This window comes from Anser brachyrhynchus, assembly GCF_964034855.1.
Source record: "Anser brachyrhynchus genome assembly, chromosome: 1".
NCBI classification, from domain to species: domain Eukaryota; kingdom Metazoa; phylum Chordata; class Aves; order Anseriformes; family Anatidae; genus Anser; species Anser brachyrhynchus.
Genome location: NC_137694.1, coordinates 73,330,837 through 73,351,877, shown reverse-complemented (window position 1 = coordinate 73,351,877; position 21,041 = coordinate 73,330,837). Strand labels below are relative to the sequence as shown.

The window sequence follows — 21,041 nt, the reverse complement described above, 5'->3', positions numbered from 1 at the left end:
ATTTCATTAAAGTTCTGTATATAAAGATTTAGAAGCCCAAGTTTCAATGAATTTAGATCTCAGCTGAAGAGCTGGAAGATTGAAAGGAGCCGCAAAGACAGGCAAGAGAACTGTTCTTGCAGGTCAGGCTGAAGTATAAGATCAAATAAGTGCATGCACCTGGTCACACACAAATGCACACTTAAATTAGGACTGACAAACAATTCCCTTCGAGTTGTTGTAACCTTGATCATTTTCAAGAATTCCAAACTAGCTTGTCAAGCAAGTTGGCTAGTGCCCCGTTTCATCTGGATGAGAAAGTGTGGTATAAAGGTGAGAGACCGCTATCACTAAGCCCTGGGTTGTCAGTGCTCAGGTTTTCTCCTCTCCATCATCTGGTATTTTGGTGCAATGTGGGGAGGGGAGAATATGAAAAGCTAATGTGAATGCCAACTTTGCTCATAAATATTTCAGAGAACAAAAAAAAAATGTTTAAAAGAATCAGTGCAGTTAATATGGCCTATAAAAACAAGTATATATGTTTCCTTAGAGACAGTTTTTTATTTAGCTGAGAACTTTCACAATGCTGGTAAGATGAATTACAGTCTACCTGTTATGGTGCATTTTTTTCAAATAATTATAGATTCTAATATTTTTAAAGATGGATGCATGATTTTTTCATTTTAGAAGACTTCAGATTAAGCCCTCATTGCTTCAATCAAAAAAAAACTATTCTGGAAAAAATATGGGATTTTCCTGGGTTGTATTAACCTATTCTGTCATTGCAGTGTAAGTTCCAACATGCAATGCTTCGTTAGTTTGATATTCCCAGATCCCTCTGAGACAGAAGAGTATCAGAAAAAGGCTGTTTCTAAGCAGGCTGAGACACAAAATCAAAAGGTCAAATTCTGATATATAGCTTATATATCAGATAAGCCTATAGGGGAAAAATGAACTAAAGCCCGTCTCAAAGCTGAGGACATGGAGAGAAACAGGGGCATTGTGTTCGTTCTACCCCAGGAGCTCCTGCCACAGCTCTTCAGACACAGCTGAGCCTCAGGCTTGCAGTGCCAGCAGGCAGAGAGGTGCTGAGAAGTGGTGGAGCAGAGAGGAAAGGGTGGCCATGAGGCACTGAGGAGCCACCTCTGAAATGTGGCAGGAGGGGGCAGGCAGTGTCTCTGGATGGTGTACAACACCTGGGAATAGTATACAGAGAATAAAATTTCAAATAATTTTTGCATTCTTTTGTTTCTATTCTGATACTGATTGTGGTTTCAGGGGAACATGATATAATTACAAACTCTTGTCCTTGGCTATGAATGCATTTGCAACTCAATGCTTTTGTGGGGGGTTTTAGTTCTAATTACTGTTGTAGCTTTCTTTTTTTTTTTTTTTTCCAAAAAAAAAGCCCTTTCTCCTTTTTCTCTCCCACCACCAGACTGACTTGCTTATAATTTTGAAATGCGACCAACAGAAGCACTGCTTGTATTCAGCACTGACTGGGACGGGTGCATTCCCAGAGCCTGGCTGAAGGCTCAGCACCGCTTCAGCGTCACCCTGACAGCAAAAAGGGACACAGAGGGAACCTCAGTGCCAGACAGTGCTCACAGAAGTGCAGCTTAGGAGGCTTTTGCTGCTTCTCTGTTTTCTTCTTATTGCTTAAAAGGTGCAGGTCCCCATGTTTGGGATGTTTAAGGTACTTTGACAAAATATAGAAAAACCTGCTTGACTTGGTATGTGCTGGCTTTCTCTTCACATGGGTCATGGAGCACTTTCTCTCTTTGTTTCTGTTTCTGGCATAACAGACCTTTTTGCTTGGGTCTAATGCTTATGATTTCAAACATTTCCACTACCATTTTTTTTCCCCTCAGGTCTCTTCGGCAACTTCTGCTCTGTTCCCTTTTGTCCTATTCAAGAGTCCTTTTGAAAGAATTACTAGTGGCACTAAGGAATACAATGCACATCTGGCATGTGCGGTTTATTTGCTTTTTCACTCCATTCTCAAGGAAAGGTTTGTGTATGCAGAGTAACACTTAATCTCAGGAAGGCTTTGCTTGCACTTTTTTCTGTATGGCGTGTTACATATATGTATATATGCTGTGTTCTTGGATGGAAGGAGTTTCGTTTTCTGGCAGTTGTTAGTTTTCACGGAAGTTCCTTATGTGTGCTGAGAAATCTGTCTCCTTCACGTGTGCTGTACAATGTCTTTCATAAAACCTTTCTCTTTGGAGAAAATAGAGATTTGCCGTCCCCTTCCCTGCACCTTTTCCTCTCATTGTTTGCAGAACATTTAAGGAGCCTACTGTCTATTAAGAAGGATTACTGCTTGGAGGATAGTACAAATATAACACTTGGTATAAACTTGGGTAGCTCCATTGGGTTCAGCTTATCATATTAGCTCTATAATCATATTTATGACACTGGATTTATGATGCTATCCTTCTAGATGACAGCCATCTGTTGCTATGTTGTAACACAGCTGGAATGGTGGCAGTGACTTTTTATAAAACTAGTTAGATAATATACTTTAAAATGCATTTTTGCTGCTCTGATTAGTGAGGTACTTCACTATTTAATGTAGAAAGCCACACATGATTATGTTAGACCTGTATTAAACATGCTGTACAAATTCCAGCATGTCAGTGTGAGTATCACTAGAGAAGGTTTTTAGTAGAAAAATTGCTTTGACTAAGCAGGATGGTGTCTTTGTAACACAGCTGTAGATGCCTGAGCTGCTGCATGGTTCTTATTAAATATCTGTGTTGTATCCCATACATCCTGTGCATTTTGTAGAACTGACTCTAAAGAGGAAACTTTAGGCCTATACGGTTATAAATCCACTTGCAGAAAGCTTGGTGGAATAAAGATCTATAATAAGCAATTGTCCTTGGGATGTGCAATTCTTTGTTAACAGAAGAATTGTTATATGAATTTAAGCAAGGATAAAAATTAAGCTTTCCTGAAGGAAATCTCTGAGTATGAGTTTGGAGCTTTTTGTTTGTTTGGTTGGTTAATTTGGTTTTGTATCTGCCTAAGTCTTGCCACTATCAGACAGGATACTAGAAAAGCAGAGCTACTGATAGGAAGTCTTTGGGTTGGATAAGCGCTAAACTAAACGTAATCTTTTTTTAAGCTTGAAGACTAGATGAATTAAGCTTGCTCAAACCTTTCTCTTCAAGTTACCAGTTTGACTGATGTGTGATCCATATGTATAAATGCTCAAGTTCCCCTGTTTTAATGTTCTATTATTCATCAAATGAGATGTATTGACTGGCAGCGTAATGTGCTTTTACACTGTTGAAGCTGTGTAATGAAACATGGCAGCTTAAGTGGTTTAAGTTAACTCATTTTCCCCCACAATGGCTGGGAGACCACAAAATCCATCTCTCATGGCTCAGCTGACAAGCTGGAAGCTGGTAAATCCCAGCAATTTACTGATTACCTGTGATTATCTCAGTCCAGTCACCAATGATACATTCATTGTGCTAGTTACTGTGAAAGAAGAATTGGGTTAAATTTCATGCCCAGTTTTAAAAGTATGAGGCTAGAGGAGCACATGGTTCCTTAATGTTTATAATGACCTGGGATGCTGAACTTCCAGAATTACCTCTGCTGAAATAGAATAATTCCACCAAACAGGAATGGCCTCTTGAAGCTGTGATTTGCTCTTGAGTATTTAACAACAAAGATAGGGGAAAATGTCTTGAAAATGTAAAAGGCAAAAGACAGCAATGAACAATTCTGGTCTGTCTGGTAGAACAAGAATTACAGCTATATTGAAAAAGGTGAAAAGCTCATATGCATTTGACAAAGTCTATTTAATACATTTTCATCCTCATTTTCAAGATTTGTATATCAGAATACACTCTAGCAGGCACTGTATGTGGATGTTTGCTATCAATCCCCAAAGCAGCACAGAAAATGAGGTGCAGATATCACAGAATCACAGAACTGTAGGGGTTGGAAGAGACCTGAAGAGATCATTGGGTCGAATCCCCCTGCCAAAGCAGGTTCCCTAGAGCAGGTTGCCCAGGTAGGCGTCCAGACGGGCCTTGAATATCTCCAGAGAAGGAGACTCCACAACCTCCCTGGGCAGCCTGTTCCAGTGCTCCGTCACCCTCACTGTGAAGAAGTTCTTTTGCACGTTGGTGCAGAACTTCCTGTGCTCCATTTTTTGACCAGTGCCCCTTGTCCTATCCCCACAAACCCCTGAAAAGAGGTTGGCCAAATCCCACTGTCTCCCACACTTAAGATATTTGTAAACACTGATAAGATCCCCTCTCAGTCTTGTCTTCTCAAGGCTGAAGAGACCCAGGTCTCTCAGCCTTTCCTCATAGGGGAGGTGCTCCAGGCCCCACATCATCTTTATGGCCCTCCGCTGGACTCTTTCTAGAAGGTCCCCGCCTTTTTTGTACTGGGGAGCCCAGAACTTGACACAGTACTCCAGGTGAGGCCTGACCAGAACAGAGTAGATCACCTCCCTTGACCTGCTGGCCATGCTCCTTTTTATGCATGCCAGGATCCCATTGGCCTTCTTGGCCACCAGGGCACACTGCTCGCTCATGGTCAACCTGTCATCCACCAGGACCCCCAGGTCCTTCTCCTCAGAGCTCCTCTCCAGCAGGTCATCCCCCAGCCTGTACTGATACATGCGGTTGTTCCTTCCCAGGTGCAGGACTCTACACTTGCTCTTGTTAAGCTTCATTTGGTTTGTTCCTGCCCTTCTCTCCAGCCTGTCCAGGTCTCGCTGAATGGCAGCACAGCCTTCTGGCATGTCAGCCACTCCTCCCAGCTTTGTGTCATCGGTGTACTTGCTGAGGGCAGACACTATTCCCTCATCAAAGTTGTCGATGAAGATGTTGAACAAGACCAGACCCAGCACCGACTCCTGGGGAACACCGCTAGTCACAGGTCTCCAGCCGGACTCTGCGCCACCGATCACCACCCTCTGAGCACAGCCAGTCAGCCAGTTCTCAACCCACCTTACTGTCCACTCGTCTATCCCACACTTTCTCAGCTTTGCTAGCAGGATGTTGTGGGAGACAGTATCAAAAGCCTTGCTAAAGTCAAGGCAGATTACATCCACTGCTCTCCCCCCACCTACCCAGCTGGTGATGCCATCATAGAAGGCTACAGGGTTGGTCGAACACAATTTTCCCTTGGTGAATCCATGCTCTCAATATCATCTGCTTTAGTTTTATCACACAGGGGGTCAAAAGTTGAATGATGTTTTTGTCTGCAAATGAAGTTTTACACACTTTGTTCATGGTTTTGGGATCCAGGCAGTCTGCTTGGTCTCTGGTCTAGATTACAGCAGTTTCAGTCCACATAGTTCCACATGGGCATCTTCTAATCTGACGTGGTTGCTGATTATCCTGACTGCAATATACTTAGAAATAGAACTCACATCATGCTTGGTTTATAGCCTTCCTGACATAGCTTTTCTTAAACATTTGAATGAGTCTTAGAGCAAGCCATTTTCTCATTGCCTATTGTTTATATTGCTGATGGACACCCCTTAGTACAGCATCCAGTATCTTCATTTGGTGCTATTTTTCCACATGCTTCTTTCTTTTTCTCCCTTCTTGCTATAGGTGCTCTCCCATCACATATTTATACACATTGACCAGGTCCCCCAAGCTTTCCCTTCTCAAGGCTAAACAACTGCAGCACTCAGTAAGCCTCCTATGCCAGGTGCTCCAATCCTTTATCCCTCTTAGTGGCCTTTCCCTGGACTCATGCCTGTTGCTCCATCTCTCTCCTGTACTGGGCAGCTCAGAACTGAGCCCAGTGATGCTGACGTCTCACCAGTGCTGAGCAGAGAGGAAGGATCACCTCCCTTGACCTGCTGTCAATCATCTGTCAATGATCTTAATGCAGCCCATGATGTTGCTGGCCACCTTTGCCACCAGGGCACGTCCTGCCTGGGTTAGCTTTTTGTCCATCAGGGCTACAGCTCCTCTTCTGTAATGCTGCTTCCCAGCCTGTTGGTATCCTGTGTACTGGTGTGTAAGGTTATTCCTTCCCAGGTGCAGGACTTTGCACTTTCCTTTGTTCAACCTCATGAGATTCCTGTTGGTCCATTTCTCGTCCAGCTCCCTGTGAAAGGCAGCACAGCCCTGGTGTGTTAGCAGCTCCTCCCAGTTTTGTACCATCTGCAGATGTGCTGAGGGTGTGCTCTGCCCCATCACCTGGGTCATTAATGAAGATATTAGATAGCATTGGCCCTAGTCTCCTCTCCTGGGGTTCACCATTAGTGACTGGCCTCCACATGGATTTAATGCTGCCAGTCACAATCCTCTACTTGTCCAGATTTCAGTCCACCTCACTGTCCACTTATCTAGTCTGTACTTCATCAGCTGGTCTATGAAGACATGCATATTGTTATATGCATAGATTAAACATTGAGCTCTAGAATTTGAGCTCATGGTATGTCGCAATAATGAAAACAGCTTGCTGAAGTACCAAGCCCTGTCACGCTACAAAATGGTGTGTGCACAGAAATAAAATAGTTGGGTCTCAGCTCCTGAGCAGGAATATCTGTTTAGGCTGTGTTCATGTAAAGTTCATTCTTGCAAGCTAGATGTATTTAAATTATTTTGATAGCTTGTATGTATGACAAGCTGTTCATTGAGGGCTTTCTTTCCAGAGGTTCTGTGTACACACTTGGAAACTGAAAGTGAGCTTGAGGGTTGCATTCTCTGCCTACCCAGAGCTGACTAGTGAATTGTATTACACTGAAGCCTAATTCTTCTTTGAAAAGCTAAAATAGCCAATATATATATATAATAGAGAGTAATCTTTCCCCGCAAACACATATAGTCTGAATAGACAGGAACACCAAAAGCTGTGGGAGGAATAACTTTATTCCTATTTTATAAGTGGGCAGCTGAAAAATGGAAATTCAGTAGGTTGTTTTCAGAGGGAGTCCCTAACCCCACATAATCTTTTGGATCCTCAACCCAGGTCCTAGCCACAAAGCAACTCTTCTTTGAGGGAGTAATTAACAACTGAGAGCTGAGACAAGTGGACTGCTGCGGTGGGCAGACTGGAGATGAGGACAAGATAGGCAATTAGAAATTAAGTTTAGAAAGCAGATTACAACAAAACATCTCTTACTGAGTCCCACTTAGAGCACCTTGAAAGGAGAAAGAGAAGGCTTAAGTAGCTTTATATAAGAAAAACAATCTTCTGTCTATCAAGTTACGTAAAAAAACTTAGCTCAGTCTATTAGGTATTGGATTAGGAGCCATGAGAGTAGAGACCTGGGTTTTCTTTACTACTGTAACACAAGTCAAGTCCTTGTAGTTTACATGCCTCAGTTTTCATATTTAGATATCGGTCTAAAGCAAGCAATGCTTGCTTTTTTCAGATAATCTTTTTTTTTTTTTTTGATAAATAAAATTGGAATTTAACTTCTCCTCTCTTTACAGGACTGTGGGTTTATCCCTGTTGATGGCAAAGGAACTCACACCAGCATAGCTGAAATTCTAATACTGCTTTATCTATTGCATCGCTCCTCCAGCAACTATTTACACTGAATCCTGCCTGTGATCAATTATTAACTTATATTTGCCAGTAAAATCAGCTGAAACTTCAGATCATCAGAAGCACATGAATCAGGAGAAGTTTCTTCATATTTTTTTAGTATTGTTTCTCGAGTGGCTGCTTCACTTTTCAGTGTCAGAAATTATCCTGGGATGGATTTTTGCAAATGTTTTGTAGTATAAGATTGGCTTTTCTTCAGCCTTCAGTTACTGACCAAAGCTATTTACAGCTAAGCATATCCAACATACAGATAATCCTACAGGAACTGTAGAAAAACAGTGAAGTACCTCAATTTATGTTAAATTGAAACTATAAACACCGTGTTAAACTAGAAACCATAAAAACACAGTTGGGTCAAGTGTTTCTCTAAAGGCAATTGTGATTCACAATAGTTGACTGCATCACGACACTTCTTCCCAAATGCAAGATTTCCCCAAATGCAAATTTTCCACAGATTTCTTGTTCTAGTAATATTCCAGCTGTATTTGTGCATCATGATACATTTGGGACAATTCTTTAAAGGAGGATGGCTTTGAGAAGTTGCTGTATATCCTGTTATTAGACCATGAGAATGAGCTCTTTAAATAAGCGATCTTCTGATGCTGTTCATTGGCTTACAGATTATTCAATACAGGACTGGCAGCATTCCTGCTTGACAAGTTCTTACAGCTTTCATTCAAGTCAAGAGCTGAACAAGAAGTCACTACTCAGAAGAACAGTTTGTATAATATATAAAGAGGAACAGAGCTGAAACTGGATCATTCAAACTTTATCAGTAGGAACCTATATGTAAATTTTACAGAGAACTACAAGTAACCAGGCATATGAGCACTGTATAGAACAAATTCTGACTAGCAGCAGATGGACATTCAGTGCCCCCCTTGTAGCTTACTCCATCTCTGTGCATAGTCTGCACTGGAACCACAGATACGAAGACCAGGGACCTGTATACCAGAATTGTTTCACAAAACAATTTTACTCTTCTTGGGAAGCAACTGAATGGGGTATTTCTGTGATATTGTCTGAAGAATGAAGATCCAGACTAGGCAACGTCTAATTCATACACCTCTTTCTTACGGGTAGTTCTGTTTTAGCATTTATCTGGCTGTAATCTTCAAACAGCATCTATCAGAATTCAGCTTAAAGTATTTCAGCTACAACCTGTAGACTGCAGTCAGAACAGCGTATAATTTTTTTCCTCCTGGGAACAATTAATAAACTGGTGGGGTTACAATTCAGTGAGTAAAGGAAGTCCTAATGTAAGGCTTTTTCAATGTACAATTATGATATTATGGCCCTAATTCATCATTTTGTTAGAAAACTTTTACATGGTTGTGAGCGCCGTGGAATTTGGCACAATGCTCAGCACAGGAGCCTGGTTGTGTTGTACTTCACATTCATTTAAAACCACAGCCACTGCGCTGAAGTTCAGCCGAGTCTCAAAGGTACTCAAATGGTTCCATGAAGGGATATTTCAGGACTCTAGATTTAGAGGGGTGTTCCAAGCACTAATACAATCTCTGTGAGTAAAGAGCCTACACTCCAGCCATTACACAGAGATCCCTCCTAAACCTCAAATATTAATTAAGTTCCATGTCATTAAAATTCACTCTTGGATGCAAATCCAGAAAGCTAAGTTTTTAATTTAATTTAAATTAAAAGCACTCCATCATACAAATACTCTGGGCCATTCTGAGGACAAAGGTGAGAGATTACACTCACCACTTGGAAAGGGCTGCTTCCTTTCACCAGCCAGGGAAAGGGCCATCGCATTCACCAATGTCGTGCCAACACAGTAAAGTTACTTTTGCAGCTCCATCCTCTGTCATCTTTGCTTAGTTCTTCATCAAAAACCATATCACTTGGTCATAGATATAACACAATTATCCAGTTCCTCTGAATCGCCGATGACATTTTATCTTCCCTTTCTTCTACATCAGTGACTCCTCATTGTAACTTCTGCTTAGAACAAGCTCCTCAACCAACAGTGGAGCAGGAAACTATTATTATCACCATTTGTAAGTGCAGAAATGTGGGACTGACCTATATGGACCTGCCTGGCATGAACAATCCCTCACAAGGGGCAGTTCTGAGAAGGCTGCAGCAAACAAAGGGTGCTTGCTTTTTATTAGGGACATCTCTACCATCACATAAGCCCAGGAATTTCTTAAACAGGAGTACTTCTTAGTGGTTCTCAGCAGTATGAGATTAAAGTTCAAGCAGATATCTGTAGATGGTAAGACATTTCCTCAGCAAAGAAAACACTAACTTCTGTGTAACAAAGGGGCCTTCCATTTTAACCCCTGGCTCCTCCGAGCTGCAGATGTTCCACTAGTCTGAGATTGTCTGGGGTTTGCTGCAGCAATAAGGTCTTGTACATGATTTCTGAGGGGACCAGTTCTGTTAGTAAGAAATTCATCTCAATGGAGCCATGCCAATTTATATTTGACAATGGTGTGGCCCTGATTCCCTGTGTAGAAAGCTGCTTTCCCAGTCCTGATGTTTCCACTGCTTCATCTTTCAGGTTTGCACAGAATTAATTGTCACCAGATGATAAAATAAGTTCCACGATCTCATCTTTATAACTGAACCTTTCTATTTCCTTATGGACACATTAAAGATGTTTGATTTAAGGAGATCAGTGGCTCAGTGAGTCATATTGCTCAGATCTTTGCACAGATGGGGACCCCCACTCAGCACGTAAGTCTGTTCCTGTGCAGAGCGAATGTAGGATGGGGCTTATCTCCATCACTTTGGTCCCTTTTTAGCATTGCAGGGCTTATCCTGAGATCCATAAATGCTAAGGGACTTTATTAGGAAAGGAGGAAGAGAGACCCTGAAAATGAATCCTGAGTCTATGTTGCTAGGTGTGTAGATTTCAAGATCTGAAGTGTATGTCCCTTGTGGCGACAACAAAGGACAGAAATACTTCTCCAGGAAGCCAAAGAAACATCAAAGAAATTACAGAACTGCACAAGGGTACCAGGCATCCATGTGGCCTTTGTGCAGCAGAGCTTGAGATACAAATCTCCTACTCTCAAAATATTCTGGGATGACTTTGAGAGAGAAATGTCATAAAAGCTATTTCACCTCCTGCTTCAGTGAGAAGTTTTTTGCTTTGGGTAGATCGGAAATTTCACCTTTTTATCTACAGCCCTATGATATAAATACAGTGTGCTAGTGACTGAAAGTTATATAGCAATAAATGAAAGTTTCCATTGCCAGGATTTCCAGATACTGCCTGTGACAATGTTAATACTAGCTCCCAGAACAACCACTTCTGAAGTCCGTGGTGGCAGCCTAATAACCTCGGAGAACTGATGTTTTGGTTTCAGCATGACTCTCAAATGGACAAATGTCCTTCTCAGACCTGCAGCACTACAGCTGCTCTCCTTGCAGTTAGCCTCTGCAGGCCCAGTGATGCACAAGACTGAGCAGCAGAGGTGGTTACGGATCTGCCAGATGGTCTGAAGTGGAGGGGTTGGGCAGAAGGAGAAACTCTTCCATTGTTCCACATTCCAGCCTTTCCTCACTTTCAAGACTTTTTTTGTTGTATCTCTGTACTTCCCCATTTTTTATGTATTGGCGCTCCACCACTCTCCCAAACCCTGATCGCCTGTTTTATCAACATTTTTTTAACCATCTCTGCACTCCCTTTCAGATCTCCCTTATTGATGGAAAGCTTTTGAAAAATGAATTCACAAAGGCTTTACTCCTCTCCTCTTTCAGCTCCTTCCTCAAGATTTACACCCACCAGAATATTTGCAGGAAATTGCAAGCTAATAATAGCTTTGCAGACAACCAGTGATGACGGTCAAATGTCTTTGAAATGGATTCGGTTTTATTTGTCTTTCTCACCCTTTGGATTAGATTATCTCTTGACTGGTAGATGTCACCACCAAGTTTTTTAATCTCTTTGTTAAGCACTGTTAATTTCTGTACATGGAGCTCTGCTTGCAAGTTTGCTTGCAAGTGCACGAATTTTAGCCTGCGTAGCGGACCAGAGAGGTGGAGCACAGCAGAGTATGGAGGGTTATCTCCACTATGTCCACATCTGAACATGTAAAGAAGGTTTGGACTTCAGATCCTGGAGGACTCCATACGCTTCAAGGCATTTGGGATGCTATCCTCCCCAGCTCCTCATGGGCATCACACAGCCCTAGGGAGCCAGGTTTACACACGTCTTTTTTCCCCATATCTCCACCAATTCAAAACTGGCTCTGGAGGCTTCTGTGAATTACTACAGAATTGTCCAAAAGGTAACAAAGAGAAAGGAAATTGGCATTGCTACTTAAACAGACACAGAAATTTACATTTTTTCCTTCTCTTATGCTTGCTCTAGGGAACACTATAATTATATTGAGATTAAGTTCATGGTAACATCCTGTAAATCCAGACCAGGCCCCCTTACTACAGTGGAGTTAAAATGGATTTGCATGAGTGTAAGCAAGGATGGAATCTGGTCCTAATTTAGGCCACATCTGTTGGCACAGATGGAGCTGAGAGAACTTATTGTCATGTTATTTTCCTACCTTTGAGATTCTTTTGAACATAGACCAAACCCAACAATTTTAAAATCTCAGGACAAGGGCAGTGTTATCCATCCCCTTACATGTGGCTGGTGAATTCCACCACAGCACAGGATGGCCTTGTACTCACTCAGCTAAACCATGACGGCTTGAGAAAATAGCCTCATGAAAAATAATGGCTAAAATTGTCATCTTGTAACCCCTTTTACCCCTGATTAACTTTTCTATGATGAGTAATTCCGTGGACATACTTCTGACAGTTGTAAAATTAATCACGAGTAACGATTTGTATGACCAGCCCAAGGAGTAGTGTACCACAGTCCTCATCCAGGCAAAACTCCAAGAAGGTCATGCAGAGATTTGCCTGAGTGATGAATTTATTGCTTGATGGCTGTGAATCTAAAAAAAAGAAAAAAAAAAGAAAAAAAAATACCTTTGAACCACATTTTATATTGTGATTCTGGCCTTAACTTGCTGATTTTTAAAACTGATATTCTTTCTGTTGTTCATCTGTTTTGACCCTTTTGAAAGTGAATGAGGGAGCACCACTTTGATATAAAGCATGGAAGAGTATTCTGTACCACATGTAAGTAGCTTGCATGCCATGAAATAGAATATTTCTTTTTCTCTGACATTCAATATATCCTGGTGTTGATTTATTTATTTAACTTAGACAAATAATGTGTATCTTTTCTGTCTTAAGAAGGGAAAAGAAAAGACTACTGCTGATTGCTCCAGAAGAGTTACCATCTAAGGAACTCAGAATCTGCTTTTACAGGAATCACTGTTTGGAGAAGGTATTGATTTTGTGATGGAGAAAGAGATTCCACTGTTTTTAAGCCATGCTTTTATTTCAGAGTCAGAAGCTTCCCAGGTTTTGTGCACCATTGTTAGTGCTTTAAGGGACAAAAACACTCTTGAGCAGATGAATGCCAAGTTTGTACAACTACCCCTCCTAGTGCAAATGTTAAAAATCAAATTCCTAGGAATTAAAGGTGAAGGGGTAAGATTTTTTTTTTTTCTGATTTACATGAGTATTTTTAATCTGATTTACCTGAGTATTTATGCCAGCACAGACTCAGAGTTCATTGCAAAGTGAGAATGAATAATAATAATATTCAACCTTACCCTATAGCAGTGCAAATATGGGCTAACTCCTGTGTTCAATATTCTCCCTCAGAAGTGATGCAAGAAAAAGTCAAACCAAACACAACAAAGTTGATGTGCAGAATTTTAAACAAAATGAGACACATATGGAGAGGAAATTACATTATAATCATTTGATTACATATTTCAAACAGATTTCAAGGGCCCATGGCATATTCATAAAGGAGATGGATTTGTTAATGTAACAATAGTGATATTAGTGTAAATCTGGAGTTGGTTCAGTTGCATCAAGGTAGCTCCATTTATTCTGTAAAATCTTGCTGGTATTTTTCCCCTTCGCCTATTTTTAGCAGGTAATTATTAATTTTGTAATCTGAGCTCTTATATAATAGACCATCCATAATAGCAACACTCATCAGGAATGGATGAACAATTCAGCACAACAGGTGCAATTCAGCTTTCCCAGTGGATTATTATTCATGTAGATGTTCTGAATCCCACTGAGGTTATCCAGAAACAGAATCGGAAGGCTTATGTTTTTCAAGATGCAACCCAGGAAACAAAATAGAGAAGGCAGCGTTGTGAATCAGAATCATCCATGGTACAGATTGAATGCAGGGTGCAGATATTCAGTCCTAAACTTTCCCTACACGAGAGATTTCAGAAGTTTTTAGGGAGAAGAAGGTAAAGAAAAAAGACACCCATCATCTGTGCACATGAAAAAAAACCTCTCTTGATACCCATAGTGCTGCTGATAGATAAAAATCTTGTAACGCCCTTCCTCACCTGGGAGCAGATAACAGCTGGGGTGGTTGGCACCACCTGAGAAGGAAGGCGATAAGCTCACAGGGAGGTGCTGAGTTCCTTATCCTAGGGAGCTTGTGGAAAGGAACAGGTGTGCTTGACTTCAGGGAGGGAGTTGACATGGGAGATCTTTAGCAGGAACTAAAAGATTTACGAGCCTTTGTTTTCTTTTTGTGACTGGTCTCTGCAGGGCTCAAGCATGTGTAGCTGTTGTGTTGTGTTAGTCCTTTGCTGCTTGGGACTGCTGTCTGCAGGTAAGTGGCACCTCTCTGCAGTCTCTTCTCTTTTGGTGCTCCTCTTTGTATCTCTCATCTTTCTGTCTCACTTGGGTGTTTTTGCTTCTTTTTGGGTGTTAACTCTCTTTTACGACCTGTGTAGAGAAAGGTTTTGAAGTGCTTTTTTTTTGGTAACTTTCTCTTCCAGATCAGAGCCTGAAACCTCAGCTTGGAGACTTTCAGTTTGCAACAAATAATCCCACTCTTACCACAGTTGCTCTAGAGAAACCTTTCTGTATGTTTGATAGCTCACTGTATCCAAACAGATCTTATGCTATCTACTTGTATGTAATGAAGGAATCAGGTAAGTATCCAGCATTACTTTTTCTCTGGAAAATAATTACTTCATGCGGCCGTTGCATGTGATTCTTCAGGATCTGGTGGGAGTGAGTCTGAATGAGGGGAAAGAGAAAAATACACAGCTGAAAGCTATGTGCAGGCTGAATGCCTGGTCTAAGTTTATAATAAGACCTTTTAAAAAAAAGTGTATTATAAGTATAAAATAAATGTATAAAAAATAAATTACTAATTCAGTGGGACTGATTAAAGATAACAACAGTTAGCATTGGTGTTAGCTGACTCCCAGTAGGTGCAGAGCAGTATTATCAACTATAAATGGTCTGAACAGATCTTGCTAAGCCAAGTGGTCCATTGTCTGATACCTTTGTCTAAACATGAATGTCTTGTATAAAAGCCTGAACTCCCCCACGTAAATCTGCTGAGAAAAGCTAGGTAACTGCTCTGCTGCTGTTTGCTTCATAGTTAAGGTTGCCAGCCCTTATAGGGACTTGTCTTAGTTTTTTTGGGGGGAAAAAAAAAGAAAAAAGTCATGCTAGGCTTGTGGTCAAAGATACCTGGCCCATGGGTTCATTCATAAAATGAATTTCATGACTGCTTGGCAATGAAACACTGCTGGCAATGCCCAAGAAGCTGCCTTCACTGATCTCTGCTGTTCTGGCAGACTGCTTTGTACACCAAGTAGAGCTCCTCTGTAAGCTGACAGAGACAAGTGATTTCCTTGAACCATACCAATGTCCCTAAAGGCTGTATGCGACCTCCTGTTCTGAGGGGCACAGAGAAGAGATCTTGGGGGGCAGGAGGGAAAAACTGGTCAAGAGCCAAAGCAGTCTAAAACCTCCACTGCTGAGTGTTGCTCTTTTGGAAAAAAAAAATAAAAATGAATGGAAGAGGCTTCCTTATTGTGTCAGACTAGTAGAAGACTTAGCCAGACTTAACAAGATATGGATGTGAGGGCACTGCCTTCTGAGATGCCTCCCATGAATGAAGTGTGCATTTTTGTACGTCTGAAGCAGATTATACAAGTGAATTGTACAGATCTAAAAGGCTACAATGACCTGATACCAGTCTTACCTACAAATATGCAACTGTATCTGATGTTTTTGTTAGAAACTATATCAGCTACCCTGTCTTCCATGGGTTCTGTGGCAACAGCTTTCTACACAGAGGGATGAATCTCTCTGCAAAAGGGGGTACAGAGAGAAATTTCTGCTGCTTCTTTTAAAACAAGCAGATGCCAACTTGTTACTTGGCAGACTGGGAGGAATTTTGTTTGGATTTGTCTCTGGTCTGCAGAGAAACACATTTGCTCACCCTTGGATGGCTTTTGGAGCACGGAGAGGGAAAACTTAGGGTGTTAAGAAAATTAAATCTTAAGTTCAGCTCTGCTAGTAAGGAAATGCATCAGCGTTCAAAAAGCTGAGGGTCTAGCAAATTTCTGAACAGCTAATGTAATCTTTGGGTCTTCTTTGTTAATGTCACTATCAAACTTGATCTACCTAAAGAATTTAAAAACAAACAAAAACCTGAACTTGTTTAGACAATAGCGCTTGCTCACCACAGCCAGGCTAAGATGATGTGGAGATTGGGAGAGTGAGGAGGCCTAGTTGTAAGAAATCTTATAATTAGGGGAAGCTAGCCCCAGTACAGCATGTTTTTGCTAGTCTTCGCTTTCACATTATTGGCTTCTGAGCCCTGGCACCTCTCTGCTTGACTAGCTTGAGCACTGACCCTGAAGTTAGATTTTGAACCTGTGCTAGAAACAATTCTCTTTCAAAACAGATTTAATTTTGCATTGGATCATAACTAAAAACTTCATGTGACCAAGCAGTTGCTGCTCCAGGAGCACAGCAGACTGCTTACAAACTTAAGAAGTTCCCAATATACTGCAACTTTGGAAAAAGTGGCCGTCTTTCACTACTGACAGCACTGAACAGCTGGAGGGAGCTCCCAAAATAAACTAACTCACAGGTGCAGAACTTGGGAGCATCTCTTGAGACTTGTGCCTTGGCTTTGTATTAGGAAAAGTTTGAGAGTTGAAACTGAGCTTTCCAAACGATGCTGTAGAGCTGGGTGCAGATGTACGTTTTCCTTGGTGCTGTGAAGACTTTCAGGCTTGGTGTTGTGCTGTCTGAAAGTATGGGCATGCCTGGCTGGTCAGAAGTGTAGATACTGCATCTGCTCTCGCAGCTCCGCATGCTGGTCTGCATACTGTGGTGTTCTGGGAGGTGCAGCTGCTGTACGACCAAAGGTCTCAGGGCTTCTGCTCCAGGGGATAGTGGAGTTGTGGTCCTATAGAAACTCGCACTTCTTGGTAATAGTGTCAAATCTGACATGGCAGGACTTACTGGAGGCAGGTAGGCTGTGGTGGAAGAGCAGGCTTTGCCACCATGCTCCATCAGATTCTTCTTGGAAAAGAGGAATTTGGGGAGGGTGGCTAACAAAAAGTATTGCTCTGAGAGACCTTCTACATACATTCTTTATGGTTTCTGAGGGACAAGTGTAGAAAGCTTCAAAAACAAGAGGAAGGGGTAGGATCGTTACACAGACTAGCAGCAGATTTCTGGCTTCCTGCTTGAGCTTTTTCGGGTAGAAGAGTGAGCAGTCAAACACAGGATGAATGGAAAGGGCTGATCTAGTTCTAACAGTGTTGTTAAAAACCACCTCTCCTGCAGCAAGCACGATAAGCTCCCTTGTGACCGATGAAAGCAGCAAACCCCTGGGCAGCACGTTCCAGCAAACAAGCGGGGGACAGCTCGGACCTTACAATGCTGCCTTCTTCGATGTACCCGACTGTGCAGTGCCCCCCAGGCTTCCTGATGTAGGAGACATGAACAAAGCTCCTGATGTCCTGACGCAATACCTCTTCAGAGTTGGGGATGATGGGACTTGTCTGTATGACCCAAACTTCCTAGGGGTCTGTAACCCACCGCTTGTCCCAGACACGACATACAGGTATAATTCTTGTTTCTGAAATGGTAAGAATACTCAATAGGAAGCAAAATTTACCCTGTCATGTACCTTTGTAATAGTATTATGTGAATTACCTGTCTCTGCCAGAACTTCTCTATTGCAAGGGCAGTTGTGAGACTGGCTTAGCTTTGGTCCAGCACCCTGCAGATGGTGCTCTGTGGTGCTCTTGCAGGGGTGAGCTCTATCAGGTTAAATTCATGGATCAGTAATAAAATTCACATGTGAACTGCTGGCTCTACACTGAAGCTGGAGCATCTGATCAGAAACTGCTTGAAGAAAAGGATTTGACTGGAAAATGTCAGGATGATTCACTGTGTATTGTGTTAGATGAGTCTGCCAAACCGCAGACACGGGCTTGGCCCTGCTTGCTTTGTTTTGATGCGGCTCTGGGGAGCCAGAGCTCTCAGTGGCCTCCAACTCCATCCAGGACGTCCCTGATGTGACTGGAGACTTCACAGTGAGGGCCAGGTGACTTGCAGGCTCATCTGACCCCTGCTGTCTGGGGAAGCTGGCCCTCGGCGGAGTCTGGGTGCCCTGACAGCTGTCACCTGCGACACTTGGTTGGCTGCTGCCCGCTATTTAAAAGCCATATTAAAGGCAGCAGTCACATGAAGCTGTGGAGACTGAACATGCTTCTGAAACAAAATACTACGGGCAGGTTTTCAAAACTGTCTTGCCTCCTCTACCTCCTTGGGACAATTCTGCAAACTCAAACTATTGTGGGATGGAAACTTAATTCCTTTGCCAAATCTGTTGTTAGCCTGTCTTTTCAATGTTTTCTCTAACAGGGAAAGTGCCAAAGATCTCTATTGTTGGACAAAATCTTTGACTTCCATATGGAAATCAAAACCACTTGCTGTTCTAAATAACGAGGCCCTTCACAACAGGGAATAGCAAGCTGGGAAAAACTGTTGTTGGAAAGCTATCATCTGTCAAGGCTCACAAGAATGGAGCGCAAGCTCTGCATGACATAGCACAGAATACTTTTTCTATTATTAATTCTGTTTTTTCCCTATAAGGTCTCTGGAAAAAGCTGGTTACCTTTGATTGTTTCTGCGGAATGCTTCTCCAAAAACTGGAGTCTGACTAGCTAATCCGGTAGCTTACAAAATGATAGTAAGGCAACTCAAACTTTGAAATACCTAATTTAATGCTTTTTTTCCCCCCACAGGTTTAAATACGTGTTGGTAGATAACTCTGAAGGTATCGTGAAAGACCAAACTCTTTGGTCTGATCCAATCAAAACCAGAAGATGTAAGTCTGTGGCTTTGCTCAGATCTTCTGTGTAGCTGTGCTTGCCTTAGGACAATGTTGCTCTGCTAGTAAGCAATGGCTAGTCCTTTCCTACAGTTTTAGCAATTTTGTCAGCTGTCCAGCACTGGAGTAGCAGACTTCAATATGGAATACTGATCTACTTTTGTGTACTTCAGAACAGTTCTCTGATAAGGCTGTACGCACAGTTCATGATTTGGTGTTTGTCATGGTATCTTGCACTGATGAAATTTCTAGGTAATGCAGATATTTGCCACCCTGGCTAACCTGCTGAGCCAAGCTAATAACCTCTAAATGCTGATATTGTCTTAAACCTTTTTCCTATAAGTCACTTAGTCATCAGTTTTCCTTTCCAAAACAACTAGCTTTCCCTCATTTGGTAAGGGTGCACATGGTGAAAAACAGATCACAGCAGCATGCTTTCCATGCTTTTCTAGCCAAACTTCCCATGAAAATTGATACCTGGCCTGGTCAAAGGAGTGGAGGCATGACTGTCATCACATCAATTCTAAGTGTTTTGGTGTTCCTTTTGCTTACTGGCTTTCTTGCTTCTGTATTTTCTGCTGTTATGTAAGTACTGCTACACCTTACAACTTCTAGTCAAGAGTACCTAACCAATTGGTAATCAGACTTGTTGCCTCTAGTTCCAAGCTGCTGTTGCTAGCAATGTTTAAGATGATGTACCAGAGGATGTCCTTTTAATTTTGGACCTGGTAACAGAGGAAAAAGGCTACTTCTGTCATAATCTTCCCTACCAAGGCTAAGATCGATGCCTCTCATAGTTATTACATAGACTAAAACTCGCTGGCTGTCAGACTTCAGTAAGGACAGCTGGGGGGTGGGGTGGGGTGGGGTGGGGGGAAAGTAGAGCTGTACATACTTAAAGTTTATGTATTCTTTTACATATGATAGCTTTCCGTTTATTAATGAGTTTGGAAACAGTCTTAAGGAGTTCAGGTCTTCATAGAGATCACATACTGTGCTAATTAGTGCCCGCTTAACTGTTTTGCCTCTTCCACGCAAGAAAGAAGTTACCACTTTGAATTAATAACTGAGGTCTTCCTGATGCTGTATAACTGAATTAGTCTATGCATGTTCCCAACTTCTGTGTCCCCTGCCTCAGGAAATTAAGGCAGCCTGGTTGATCCCTAAGCTGGGAGAATTAACTGAATTTCAGAAACAGTGGGTTTCAGGGATAATGAAATCTAATTCTTTCACTTGAAAATGATGCAAGTACTCTGTATTCAGATGTGGAAAGCAAATACTGCAAATGATCATCTTAAAAATAATAATAAAATCCATAGGCTTCTCTGATACTAAGTGATTTAAGTAGCAATTGGCCTTTGCAAAATGTTCTGACAGTAGGCTCCACTCGGTCTCTGCTGGAACTTAACAAAGCCATTCACTTCCACGTTAGGGGATCAGAAGATGCTTCTGCAGAGACAAAGGGCGCGTCTCCAACTGTTCAACAAAGTGAACTGAGACCACAGCTGGGCTCTGAGTGAAAAACCTGGTTCATGTCAAGCTGGAAACACAACTGAATTGTTACAGGTGCTAGACCTACAGGACTCTAGTCCTTCTGGACTCAACACTCGTCCACTGCTACAGTATGCAAACAGGCAACTGCACATGAATAACACAGATGAAATAAGAACGACTTTAAAAAATAATAATGCAGTATGTGATATCCTGTCTTGCCCTAATGAGATTTCATTTAGCTAACTGGCTTTTATAGCACCCATCAGGTACCTGGTCTGAAGTAAGAACATTAATGAGATCCTTCAGCTTCAGCGGTGCGATGACAGGTTGTCTTGTACGTGTTCTCATGTTGAGCCTGCAGACTTCTGATGTGCTTCTCATGGTCAGAAGAACATGATGTAGCCATGTGTGTCTCAACCTTTCTCTATAGTGACTGCTGAGGAATTAAAGAAATACGGGCTGCTTTATTAAAAGATGTTCTTAGAGAACACTAAGGATTAAAAGGTACAAACAGGGAGCTGCTGCTTCCTCAGGATTTTGGTGACCATTTGTCATAAGTCTTCCATTCTTTCCTCTCTTTCCTTAAAAAGGAGCAACCAAGTTCCAATTGCCCTGTATGTAGCAGAGTAATTTTAATCTCCAATACTTAAATACCCTCAAACAGCTTTACAGGGATAATAGCAAACAAAATTACTTCGATGAAGGTGTGTTCTTTCAGAGCTCAGTATAATCTGCTGATGGGCTAGTAATGGGGAGATACTGCTTCAGTGGAAAAAAC

The 21,041-nt window shown here is 41.8% G+C and overlaps 1 protein-coding gene across 7 annotated transcripts in view; it reads left to right on the top strand.

The window, feature by feature from the left end:
* Positions 1 to 20,805, top strand: part of UPK3A (uroplakin 3A) — a 69,949-nt gene extending 49,144 nt beyond the window's left edge. For 2 of the 7 annotated variants that reach the window (XM_080556114.1, XM_080556113.1), the window contains 7 exons: positions 12,760 to 12,853; positions 14,158 to 14,221; positions 14,391 to 14,546; positions 17,215 to 17,494; positions 18,684 to 18,766; positions 19,222 to 19,354; positions 20,202 to 20,805. In XM_080556114.1, the coding sequence (XP_080412240.1) occupies positions 12,760 to 12,853; positions 14,158 to 14,221; positions 14,391 to 14,546; positions 17,215 to 17,494; positions 18,684 to 18,766; positions 19,222 to 19,354; positions 20,202 to 20,289 (898 nt within the window). In that variant the 3' untranslated portion in view covers positions 20,290 to 20,805. Of the gene's footprint in view, positions 1 to 7,412; positions 12,643 to 12,759; positions 12,854 to 13,925; positions 14,059 to 14,157; positions 14,222 to 14,390; positions 14,547 to 17,214; positions 17,495 to 18,683; positions 18,767 to 19,221; positions 19,355 to 20,201 lie in introns of those variants that run through there. The other 5 variants (XM_080556116.1, XM_080556118.1, XM_080556115.1 and 2 more) reach the window with 5 other exon arrangements.
* Positions 20,806 to 21,041: the final 236 nt, after the last annotated feature.